The following is a 12250-nucleotide window of genomic DNA, read 5'->3' as shown; positions in this document are numbered from 1 at the left end:
AAGGCATAAATGAAAGCACTTTTCTGTGCCTTCCTTTTGGGAACAGATTTAGTTTTTACAAACTTTTCCCACAATACACACAGCTTATTCAAAGGATCCTCCCCCCTGAATACATTAGATTTCCAAGGGTTAGGCCCTTTACAGAAAGAATCGAGAGCGCACTCTAAACAGTTTTTATTTTGCAGCAGCTCCCAGCCGTCCTCAGTGAAGACTCTAGTAGCTGCCATGGCTTCTTCTCAGGCTTCTTACCAAGCCTCCTGGAACAAGCCTGTGGTGTACCGGGTCGCTCAAGACCAGCTGAATAATATCACACTGGCTTGCGGTACTGTCCACTAGAGAAACTAGGACGCGCCAGCCAAACCGCGCTATTCCAGAGAAAAGCGGGGAAGGGGTTTGCACTCGCGAACCGCGATCACGTGCAGCGGCTACAAGTGGCCGATTCAGCAGGGACGCCAAATGGTGGTACCTGCGGGCTGGGCTTAGGAAGGGCTTCTCGCCCAACTAACCAGCGGGGTGTCTGGTCAGCTACCGGAGGGTTACAGACCCAGAGTGAGAGCGTCCCCTCACTACCAGGCTGGACCGTAGGCCGGATTTTTAGGGAACAGAGATGGTTGGGGCAGAGAGAGATAAGACAGATGTCTATTTAGAGCCCCCCCCCCCCCACTCTATTTCACAATTCTCAAAACCTGCTTTCCTTGCTGTAAAAGCGGCTGAGATCAAGCAAACCACTGGTGTCCTGCCACGGTTGCCAATTCTGTTGCACTGAGGATAACTAAGGCCTAAATTTGCATCTGATTTACATTATTACAGTTGCTAGTAGGCAGGGCCGTTGTAGTCTATTGTCGCTCACTAAATTACAAATCAGGCCTGTCCCTGAAATGGTCTATCCTTCTACTTTTAGGTTTGGTCACTGGGTAGTGGCCGGGATCATGTCATGGATGCCATCTCCCAGTGCGAGCAACTGGTGAAGGAGCAGGGTGCCCACGAACGCAATGCCCCATGGCGCCTCTACTTCCGGAAGGAGATCTTCACGCCCTGGCACAACTCAAAGGAGGATCCAGTGAGCACAGAGCTCATTTACCACCAGATCATTCGCGGGGTCCGGTTCGGAGAATACCGCTGTGACAAGGTGGGGTTCCCGACTGCCATCTGCGCGGGAGCAGGAGGACCCAGGGGATTCCGAAGGGGATTAGCAAAGGGGGACAGGCTGATGTAGGTTTGTCCAACCACCCTCTCACTGGGCAAATGACGCTGCCCGGAGCCCAGCCAGAGTATGTAAGGTCAGCTGCATCTGCCAGCGCATGCTGGAGGCTACAGACGTGTTCAGAGCCGCTTGGGTTCTATCCAGCTGATTATCCCGCTTGGCACTGCAGCTGCATCCTAGGTCATCTCTGTGTCTGTTGGGTTGCTGCCTAGGACAGCCATGCTGCGGGCTAAGCAACGACTATTGCTCTACCGGCTCTAGCCTGGGTAATCCTGGATGATAATAACACCCATTTCCTGTACAGCACCTCCTGTCAGTGGCACTCAGGGGATGGTAGGACCCAGCGGTGACTTTCCAGGCTTCATTTAACCAGCTGAATTGTTGCAGGAGGAGGATTTGGTGGAGATAGGAGCAAAGTATTGCTACATTCAGTTTGGGGATTCCATCCACAACGAGCTGGTCCAGAAACTACTCCAGGACTGCATCCCAGCGAAGCTGCTGAAGTCGAAGCCCCAGGAGAAGTGGGTGAGCCTCCTAACCTACGCACACGCCAAGGTACGCACCTCGCCGAGCGCCGTGAATTCATCTGGGCTACGTCTAGATTGCATCCCTTTTTCATAAAAGGGATGCAAATTAGACGTATCGCAATTGCTAAAGAAGCGGGGATTTAAATTTCCCCCACTTCATTAGCATAAAAATGGCTGCCGCTTTTTTCGGCACGGAGCTTTGCCGGAAAAAAGCGCCAGTCTAGACGCAGATCTTTCGGAAAATAAAGCCTTTTCCGAGATATCCCTTATCCCTTATTTTAGAGATATTTAAATCCCGGGCTTCATTTGCAACTCCGGTTACCCTCATTTGCCTACCTAGATCGAACTAACGAGCTAGTGTAGACATACCCATAGGGGTTTCTTACACAGTCTTCACTGGCTGCTGTGGCGGCTGAGTGGGGCGGATGCCAAACGCTGAGGTGTGTTTATGCCCATTACACTCGATGTTGTCTCGGGGAGACGGGCTCTGCGGAGCATTTCTGCAGCAGCCACTGTGTGTTAACCCCCCCACACACACCTCAGGAGATCAGGTCCCGGAGCTTAGAATCCCCATAGCTGCCTGTGCCATTAGGGGTGTATGAATGGGACAGCCCAGGTCCATGGAGACTGCCTGTGGTCTGAGGTTTTACAGGTGAAACTGGGCCCAAACCTGCAAAGTGCTGAGATTCCAGGGAGTTGAGGGCTCTCTGCACCCTGCCATCTTGGCCCTGCTCTTTGTGTGTCTTGGATGGTGCCCTTCAGTATGCGTACGCTGGAGCTGTGCACCAGAAGCCAAGGCCTTGTTTGTGTTGTAGGCCCCGTACACCCAGGACCGGCTCTCCCCTCAGACCGTGAAGGAACAGCTAGTGGATTTTGCCCGTTTTCAGTGGCCTTTGCTCTTTTCTAGGTTCTTTGAAGTCACCAAATTTTCAGGTAACAACAGCAGTGAGGGGGAAGGGAAGGGAGTGGGATAAAGAGAGGAGGAAGAGGGCTGAACGCTATCTACAATGGCCTATCTCTGCCTTTTCAGGGCCCAGTCTGCCCAAGAACCACTTCATAGTGGCCATTAACTGGAAAGGGATCTGCTTCCTAGAAGAGTCAGAAAAGAGGCTCCTTGATCTGTCCTTCCCGGAAATCACTGGAATACACACCAACCGGTTAGTCACCTCGGTCCAGAGAAAGCAACTGCCTCTCAGCCTAGACTCTGCCAAGATTCACTTCCCTTCACCTCCCCCCGGAAAGGTGGCTGTTCTGGGTCTTGGTCCTTGGACACTTCTAGAGACCTTCCAAATGAATGAAACTAGTGACTGGATTTCCCCAGTCAGTCAAGGGAAAGCTCAGACTCCCGGGTCAGGCCTGTGGGGCAGGAAACCTTATGCTGAATTAATTCACAGGCTCCTGAGTGCCCACAATGAGGTAATTTTGTGAAGGAACATGGGCAACATGCTCTCCAGAGACGGAGCCAGAGTTTCGCTCCCCTGCTTCTGAGAAGTCAGGGCAGGAGCTCCGAACTCCTGTTAGTGCTAACGTGTGCTCAGGGTGTTCCCAGACATCCAGGGCTGCATGAGGATGCAGCACAAAGGTGATACGAGGTTTGCAGATGTCCTGGTAATGAGCTACTCTGGATCCGCAGGGCAGTGAAGTCTTTCGGGCAGTGCTGCACGCTCATCACCCTGCGGGCAGAGGAGTTTGTCCTGACCTCTGTCCACAGCGTTGTCATCGCTGAGCTAGTGGTCCTGTTTCTGGAAGGACTCAAGAAGAGGTCCCAGTACGCTGTGGCCATGCAGGACAGCAAGCAGCAAGGTACGTCTCTTGGGCAGGGAGATGTCTGGGGACAACCTAGAACTAAAAGGGAAGCAGAAAAGCTCAGGGAGGTAGAAACTTCAGGAAGAGTCAGCAACGAACCCCGCAACAACCGAGCATGTCAGGCGCCAGGGTTCAAGCCTCCCCCACACAAATCAACCTTCCTTCCCCACTGGACAGGGGGAGCCTGGCTCTGAGGACATGCTCTGTAAGACTCCACAAGGGATGGAGAAGGCTGTGCAGTGCCACTGGCCGAGGGGGGGAAGGGCTAGACACAAAAGCCACAGTCCTCATTCATGAGCTCTTTCCCCTGCATCACTGCCAGTCCCAGCAACCTGTTCTGCTCCCATCCCAACCAGCACACGTTTTGCTGTTGAGCTCCAGGGGCCTGTCAGTGACTGCTCCAAGGTGCTATTCTGTGATCAGCCACTGTCACACAAATGGCTGTCGGCTGGTAACAGGCCTTGCAATCTCACGTCCTTGCCTTTATAGTGGAAATCCCCGGCGTGTTCTCCTGGCACGGGAGAGCCTGAACACAGGGTGCTCTCTCTGCTTGGCTTGCTCTTTATGGTGTTGTGCTCTGTGTTTCCAGGGGACCCTGCCATTCTGGCCTTCAAGAAGGGGGACTTGCTGATTCTGACCCAGGACAAAGAGCTGGAAGCAAATCGTGGTGCCTGGGTCTACGCTCAGAATGAAAGGACGGCCAAGACAGGGGCTGTGTCGTTAGAAGCAATCTATGTCATCCCTTCCATTGCAAAGCCAGCCAGCCAGATTCTGGTAAGCACCATGGGACGGGGTCACAGCCACTAACTGGACGGTCTCCAGGCCTACACTCCTGAGGTTGATTGACACAACAGTACTGAATGCGACTGCCGACTGGAACAGGAGTGCTTCTCCCAGCCTAGATCAGGTTAAGCCTTTCAGAAGAGCGTCAAATGAGTCAGAATGAAACGCAAAACCAAAGATAAAAGAAACTGCTGCCATCTCAGGGTGTTGTTTTAAAGGAACACACCCCCCTGCACCGAACAGGAGTCTTACCCTAACTACCATCTTCCCGGTGACTAATTCTGCCTGTCCCCGATGGAGAGAGCTGCTGTGTTTGGTGCTGTACAACTGCACTACATGGGACTGTTGTGGGGCACACTTACTGCTAGGACACTTCTCCTGGCTAATCTGGGGAGTGACTCCTGCCAGGTCCAAAACCCTCCGCCACCTCCTCCTCGGCAACTCAGGGTGCTCTCTCTGCATGGCTTGCTCTTTGTGGTACGGCCCTGCAGACAGGTTAATAAGATCCTCCCCTTCCAGGCTAGCATTCTGGGAACGTCCCAGGCAGGTTTCTACTCCACTGCCCAGTCTGTGCCACTTCCCCAGGGGCAGGTAAGGGACCCCAGAAACCTTGTCTAGCAACTGTGGTCTGCTTTTTCCCAGGCCCTGTTACTATGTCCCTTGTCTCCTGCCCCCCCCCCCCATGGATTGCTTAACTCCATAGCCCCAGTCACACTGAATTTATGCTCAAGCTAGGTAAACTACAATTTAGGGCCTTAGATTATGAGGGGCCTCTAAATACAACAAAAATTACTAGTTTTTAGTTGCAGCCTCACCTATGTCCCAGTATATATGCAAATATAAAACTTCATTGTTTCTATTTTCATTGTCCTCACTGTTAGAATAACGCACGTTTTTGGTAATGCTCTGGGGCCTTTTAAACCTGGCATATCTTAGAGCCTCAGCATGTCTTAGTTCGGCCCTGGGCATATGCTCCCTTCTCCAAGGGAGGGGAGGAAGGGAGTGAGTGCAGACTTCCACTGCAGTCCCTTTCCGCTCCCCATTCTCTGGCTTTATGCCCAGCCCACTTGTTCCTTCTCAGCCTTTCACTCCCTGCCTGGCTCCCCACCAGATGCTGCCTATCAGGTTAATTAACCTAATTTAACCTGCTCTGCCATGTGCAGAGGCGGATGCCGCATCCCAGGGACGCACTGAAAGACCAGGCAGACCAAAAGAAGGTGGATGGTGGACATGTGCTGAGCTGGCATTAGTTAAGAGAGAGTGTGTGTGTGTGACTCCAGTGCTCACTGTGTGTGTCCCAGGTTCCCCACACTGTTGCAGTGGCGAATAATTGTGCAATGCTGTCTGTGTGTAGCCAGTGGCAATCGCGTTGGTTTGCTCAGAGCCCTGGTGTAGTGGGCATGCGCTGTGTATTTCCAGAGCTTGCTGATGATGTCACCAGACCAGAGGAGGTTGGCGTCCCTGACTTCCCGCACGGAGGAGGCAGAGGAAGAGGAAGTTAAGGTGAAGCCCTACACGCTGGAGGAGTTTTCTTATGAGCACTTCAGGTAAAGTTGCCCGTGCCTGGTGAGACCTTTCCAGGCAGGCCTCTGGAGAACAGGTGCGTGTCTGGCTGAATGAAAACCACTCTGCAGCTTACCCTGGAGGTAGCGGCGAGTCCCATGGCGGATCACACTGCTGAGTGTAATGAAGGGGACAGTGGAGTGAGTCCTGCTGGGTGGAGAGCAGTGTTCCCTCTAAGCTGCGGGGCAGTGCGGCTTCACAAGTGATTGGTCAGCCCCGCCCAGGCAGAGGCTCAGGGCCCCGCAGGGAACGCTGGTGGAGAGTCTAACCCAGGCACTTCCAGTTTCTCCTGTCTACGGGGTTCCAAAGGCCGGACGAGGCTGGTGTGAACTGTGACTCTCTTCCTTCCACACAGCAGTATTGCTAGCCCAGAATTGCCATATAACAAGCAGAGAACCGGGACACAGTCTCCTCTCAGGTCCCAGCAGAGAGAGGAAAAATAGTTTTTCAAATCTCTCATCTCTTCTGTGCCTTCCCTCTGCTGAGATCTACGCGGACGTGCAATCCCAGACCCCGGCAGCCCCATCTGCAGTACTAGCTCACCACTCTCCCCAGGCGTGGATTTCCCATGGCGCAAATGGCTTCATGGCACCGGGCCCATATCACTCGCTTCCTTCCTGCTGTGCTGTGCAGTGGGAGCCTGCAGAGCATGAGAGGAGCGGAGAGCCGGTTCTTTGGCTAGCTCCCTGCCTCGAGAGCAGGCCCAGGAGCAGAGAAGCGACTGTATTTCCCAGCATTCCCTAGCAGCTAGCAACCGGGCAGGGAAGGCGAGTTTCCTATACAGCAGCATGCCTGGCTGCTAGAAGGGGGTGACACTGTGAATGGGGAACATCAACATGTATCCCCAAGGAGTAAGGAGGCTTTGCTATTGTCCCAGATCTCACCCTCCGAAGCCTTCCCAACTGAATTAGGGGTGTGGGTGGTCCCCAAAGAAGGAATTGGGTGGACTGAGAGGACAGTGCACGTGTCTGAAGCCTTGCAAGGGAGGCATGTAGCCCCCACGAGGAGGGGGAAAGGACAAGTAGAGGAGGAGAGGCGCGGCTAGAGGGACTGGGCAGCTTTCGCTACAAACCAGGCATGCAGGAGGAAGCAGGAATTGGCTTTTACTGAGCAGGTTTATCTAATAGTCACACGTCTGGACAGTAAAAGCCAATTTCTGCTTCCTCCAGGCTGCGCACGCGAAGCAGGTTTGCTTTTCGTAACCGGGCGGGCAGCCGCTCAGAAAAAGCCAAGTGTTGCAGGAGGTGTTGATTATTGACTAGGTAACGCGAGGCCCTCCTGTGACAATAACAAACCAGTGCAGCATCGAATGCCCTTTGCTCCTAGAGTCCAGACGGGTCCTTGCTCTCACTTCAGCAGGCTGGGGGCATAAAGGGTTAGACATGGAGTAACTCCACTGCCTTTCGCGCGCATGCATGTGTGTGTGTAGAGCAACTGCTCAGGGATGGGAACCTCCTGGTCCTCCAGCATCATTCAGGCCGCACGTTCTGCATGCTGGTGCTCGTCGAGGGTGCGTGGGAACTGGGGGCCCTGCTCAGGTACTTACACCCAAGGCCTAGAGGAGAGCACCGAACTGCAGTGTCTGCAGCTGCCTGGGGCCAGCGCTGAGGATTTAGAGTCCCTAGTGCCGCCCTTGCAAGGTTCAAGCAGGCTCAGCCTTGGAATTGCCACCCCCCTGTGGCTGGTAGCTGCAGCTATCCAGGACTGGCCTCTAGCAAGTGGCCCCGTGGCTGGAGCCAGAGGAGCTGCGGGTGGCTCTGTGACTACTGTGGCTGCTGTGCTAGGAGCAGCTAAAGAAATTGGAGTTAGTCTCAGGAACCGAGGAACGGAGTCACCGAATGTCAAAGAACTCCCTGCTCTGGGCGGGGTTGAACTCGATTTGCTCCTGAGTCTCTGCCAGCCCCGGGGAGCAGAAGAAGAGGCAGCAGCTCAGGCTGACAGGCGAGAGTAGCCCCTGCAGGCGGGGGCGCTCACCCAAGGGAAGGGACACAAGCATGGGGCGAGGGGGTGGTGACCAGGCACTAGACTAGCATGTCGATGGGAGCAGAGGGAGGAAGGTAGGTGACTTCAGCTTCCCAGGGGCCAAGTGCTCACTCTGGGGCAAGGCTGTTGCAAGGGGTTGGCTCAGGAGGCAGGGTGGGTGCAGGGGAAGGGCTTTGTCAGAACCAGTTGGGTAGCTGCTGGCTGTGGAACTTGCTGAGCTGAGACCAAGGCCACACAGAGCCTGGTGAAGTGGGGTGTCCTGGAGACATGGCTATCGAATGAGGAAGGGGATAAATCCCTGGGGAGTTTCCGCCGATCACGATGACATTTCGGCTCCCTGTGGACACTGCAAACCCCGCACAGGCGTACACGGGAGAACAGGGGGCTGAGGAAGCCGTGTGTGGCTGGACATACACTCACGCAGAGGTGGGTGATTCAGTACTGGGTGTACTAGGGCACCGCCACACGCACAAGGGGGCCCCCAAAATGCTAATCCTGCTCGGACTCTGGCCTAGGACGTGGTCCCAAGTTAGGCTTCACCATGTTGGCCTCTTGTTTAATGTTACTGCGGACTGACCAGGTCAGAGCGAACTAGTTCTGTTTCCATGCAGGGTTCCCGAAAAAGAGTCCCTCAGCAAGGCTGTCCTCCACAAATCGCGTGGGCGCAGCCAGCTGTGGGCGCACTCCAAGGAACCCCTGAAGCAGCCCTTATTGAAGAAGGTCTGTGCAGATCCAGGACTTCAGGACCTCGCTTGCCAGGCTTTCATTGATATCCTTCCAGCGGGGGAAGCGATGGAAAAGCTGCGGGCAGTGATCCATGTCTGTCTCCCCTTAACCATTGTAAACAGGCAGTAGGTACTTAGCGCGCCTGGCTTAAGAGAGCCTCAGTTTTCCTGCAAAGGGAAAAGCTGTTCAGTTCTGCTCAAGGGCTCCGCAGCCCCAGGGTGGCCCCCATGTGCGGTGCGTCCCAGGGTCCATCCAGCCAAGGTGTACCCGGCAAAGCTGCTGCCAGGATGCAGAGACAGTTGGCCAGCAGTTCCAGTTAAAAAGGGGGTGGATTCCTGCCTGAATGCAGAGCTTCTGAACTGCCGTGTGCCCTCCTTTGAGGGCCGGGCAGCTAGAGCCAGGGGAGTGACGCAGTGGAGATGGCTGTGATTGCGGAGGAGCTACAAGGAACAAAACAAGGTTCCTCTCACCAATACCCCAGAGAACCGGGGTGGAATACTCTGGTGCAGAGGGCGACAGATTCATGTACAGTTGTTGATGGGGACAAGCAGCCACAGCTCCTAACTTGATGGTGGCTCTACTGGGAAGAGAAGGGGTAGCTCCCAGTGGGCAGCACAGCCTGCGAGTAAGATTGGGGGTCTATTGCTTGACACGCAACGAAGCAGTGCCCAGCACCATGGCCACATTTGCCCCAAATCTCTGCTGATTGTGTGTCCTTAACTGTGCCTTCACCCATCATGAAGTTCATGGAGGACTACCCCTCGAAGCAGGCACGGTCCTCCGTGGAGCTCACTGACCAGATATTTGTGGCGGCCATCCAGGAGGAGGTGCTGCGGGATGAGATCTATTGTCAGATCATGAAACAGCTGACGGAGAACAGCAACAGGTACCAGGCCCGGGTGACCAATCCAAGCTCTGGTGAGCGGCTGTGCTGTAGCTGCGACGGCAGGGAACGTCTGCAGGAAAGGTAGCTGCACCGCCCTGTGCAAGGGGAGCGGTGGGCCCCTCACTCCTCAGGCTCACACCATTGGCTGGTGCTGATGGCCCGTCCCTTCTCGAGGTGCTAGTACTGCAGTTGACCTGTGCAGGGGAGCGAAGGCGGAGCCTTTTCCCTGGCTATGTACTTGTGAGTGGACATAGTCCTATAGGGGGCCATTTGTGCCTTTATAACAATTACACTGGGGGTAGGTTTCCGCTCTGCCTTCTCATCCAGCCCCTCACCAGGTTTAGCTGCTCTGCTGTAAGGTTCTGGGACATGTCAGCCCATGGCTGTCACTACGGCTGTGTCTAGACTGCATCCCTTTTCCGGAAAAGGGATGCAAATTAGACACATCGCAATTGCAAATGAAGCGGGGATTTAAATCCCCCCCGCTTCATTTGCATAAACGTGGCTGCCGCTTTTTTCCAGCTCGGAGCTTTGCCGGAAAAAAGCACCAGTCTAGACATGGATCTTTCGGAAAATAAAGCCTTTTCCGAAAGATCCCTTATTCCTTATTTTAAGAGGAATAAGGGATCTTTCGGAAAAGGCTTTATTTTCGGAAAGATCCCCGTCTAGACTGGCGCTTTTTTCCAGCAAAGCTCCAAGCCAGAAAAAAGCGGCAGCCATGTTTATGCAAATGAAGCGGGAGGGATTTAAATCCCCGCTTCATTTGCAATTGCAATGTGTCTAATTTGCATCCCTTTTACGGAAAAGGGATGCAGTCTAGACAGCCTACAGGTTTCCCCTCGTTCTGACTGTTCTGTATTCCGTTACAGCGCCTTGCAGAACAGGACCACTGTGCTGGGTCCCTGCCAGAGAGCTGGCGGCGCCGTCTCAGACAGGGCTCGGGGCCACAAGACAGCAGAGTGGGGTGGCGGGGAGGGAAGGGGGGGTCACAGCAGTAAGGTTCTGTCAGGCTGACTCGCTCTGAGGCATCTGAGCGGAAATGGGCCCTAAAGGCGCGAGGGAATTTGAGCGAGAGGTCACCTGGTCCATGGAGGACGTTCCCCCTGCATGGAGCCCTGTGAAACGAGGCCAGAGAGGTCTGTGCCACAGAGCAGCAAGGGATGCGCTGAGTCTGGCGTTAGCAGAGTGGGCAGAGGCAGCGCACCTGGGCCCAGTGTCATGAGAGCACCGCTCCCGTTTGGGCATCAGCCCCAGCACTTAGGTTTTCCAGAGCGGTCTCCCCAGTGGGTGCATCTCAAATCTGACCCGAGACACTGGCAGCTGCTCGGGCTGGCCCCAGGAGATGTGAAAGCAAACCCCAAGCATAAGACTGCGGCTTCCTGTCCCAGAGAAAATGGCTCAGGCAGCTGTTGGGTAAACCCATCTAATGGGGTTAATACACGGAGAGTAGCACATTCCGTTACATCCCCTGTTTGCAGCCATCGCAGTCCAGTGCGATAGCAAGGCAGGAGTAACCGTTTCGGTCGAGCCCACATACACACCATGCACGTGCCAGGGTTCGGTATCTGGGGCCACAGATTTGCTCACACCTCATTGGCATCCCTTAACATTTGGCCGCACAGGTGCAGGTATTTGGGAGGGGCCAGGGAACACAGCCAGTACACAGTGAGACAGACGGGGGGTTCTGGAACGGCGGGTTCTCAAGACACAAAATGTTACACCTGCCAGCATAGCCCCCCCCCCAGTGGCACGCCAGCCAGCACGGCTCCCTGCAGCGCTCATGGGTGCCGCTTTGAACGCTGTCATGGGGATTTCAGAATTACACAAGCACAACGGTCAAACCAGCTCACTTTGGAAGAGAGCAAGGCAGCCTGGCCGAGGGGTGAGAGGACGAACTTGAGAGGCAGGTTCTCTCCTTGACTGCGTCTGGCTGGCTGGGCGACATTGGGCAAATCTTGGCCTCAAGCTGTGCCTCAGTTTCCCCATCTGTAGCTCGGGCATTCCCTACATCTCCGGGGTGTTGTGTGGCTCAGTTCCCACAGGAAGGGCTGCTATAGAAATCCAAAGCAGTGGCACGATTTCTCCAGCAAACAGGCTTTTCCAGCTTGTAGTGGTGCATCAGCTGCTAACCCAAATTGCATCTTCCATCTGGGCATGTGCTTTACCCAAGGAAAGCCCTGCTCTGCTGTGAGGCCAGAGTTCTACAAAGGGCTTCTCTTCTCGGTCGCTATTGCCTGGTCTGAGAAGCCATGTGGCCCTAGCGCTGCTGTTTGGTGTTTGCAGGTACAGCGTGAACAGCGGCTGGCAGTTACTCTGGCTCTGCACCGGCCTGTTCCCTCCCAGCAAATCACTGCTAAAACATGCTCAGAAGTTCATGGAGACTCGCCAGAAAGAGCCCCTGGCTCTGGACTGCAGCCGGAGAATCCAGAGGGTAATGAGGTAAAGACTCGCCAGCCACCAGAGTCCAAAAAAGGAGAGAGGCCCCCAACTCATAAGAAGTTTTTTTAATGACAACTTGGGCTTTTCCTTTGCTTTCCGAATTCTGAGCCATTAGGGGCCACTCCAGGCACATTCGAAACCATGAGGGCGAGACGCTGTGATGTGGAAGTTGAGAGTCTCTCCAAATCACATGGCTCCAGGAGCTGAGGCTTTAAGAAAAACACCGAATATTGTGATTCATTGTGAGTGAGGAGCAGGGCTACAGCCCTGTCCTGCTTCACCCGGACATCCCCCTGCCCCTGCTTTGGCAGGAGCACTGTTAGCAGCAGCGGT

The 12250-nt window shown here is 54.6% G+C and overlaps 1 protein-coding gene across 3 annotated transcripts in view; it reads left to right on the top strand.

The window, feature by feature from the left end:
- MYO7B (myosin VIIB) overlaps positions 1-12250 on the top strand; it is a 92137-nt gene that overhangs the window by 64248 nt on the left and 15639 nt on the right. For all 3 annotated transcript variants that reach the window (XR_016350373.1, XM_075937440.2, XM_075937438.2), the window contains exons 31-40: positions 902-1129; positions 1592-1759; positions 2547-2664; positions 2762-2888; positions 3365-3534; positions 4127-4311; positions 5740-5867; positions 8478-8635; positions 9325-9478; positions 11762-11917. Coding sequence is in view for 2 of the 3 variants with exons in the window: in XM_075937440.2 (XP_075793555.2) it covers positions 902-1129; positions 1592-1759; positions 2547-2664; positions 2762-2888; positions 3365-3534; positions 4127-4311; positions 5740-5867; positions 8478-8635; positions 9325-9478; positions 11762-11917 (1592 nt within the window). In the remaining variant the exon portion in view is untranslated. The remainder of the gene's footprint in view (positions 1-901; positions 1130-1591; positions 1760-2546; positions 2665-2761; positions 2889-3364; positions 3535-4126; positions 4312-5739; positions 5868-8477; positions 8636-9324; positions 9479-11761; positions 11918-12250) is intronic.

The sequence above is a fragment of the Pelodiscus sinensis genome, chromosome 10 (genome assembly GCF_052426305.1).
Source record: "Pelodiscus sinensis isolate ZL-2025 chromosome 10, ASM5242630v1, whole genome shotgun sequence".
Lineage (NCBI taxonomy): Eukaryota > Metazoa > Chordata > Testudines > Trionychidae > Pelodiscus > Pelodiscus sinensis.
Note: the sequence above shows the minus strand (reverse complement) of the source record. Positions and strands in the feature narration are given on the sequence as shown.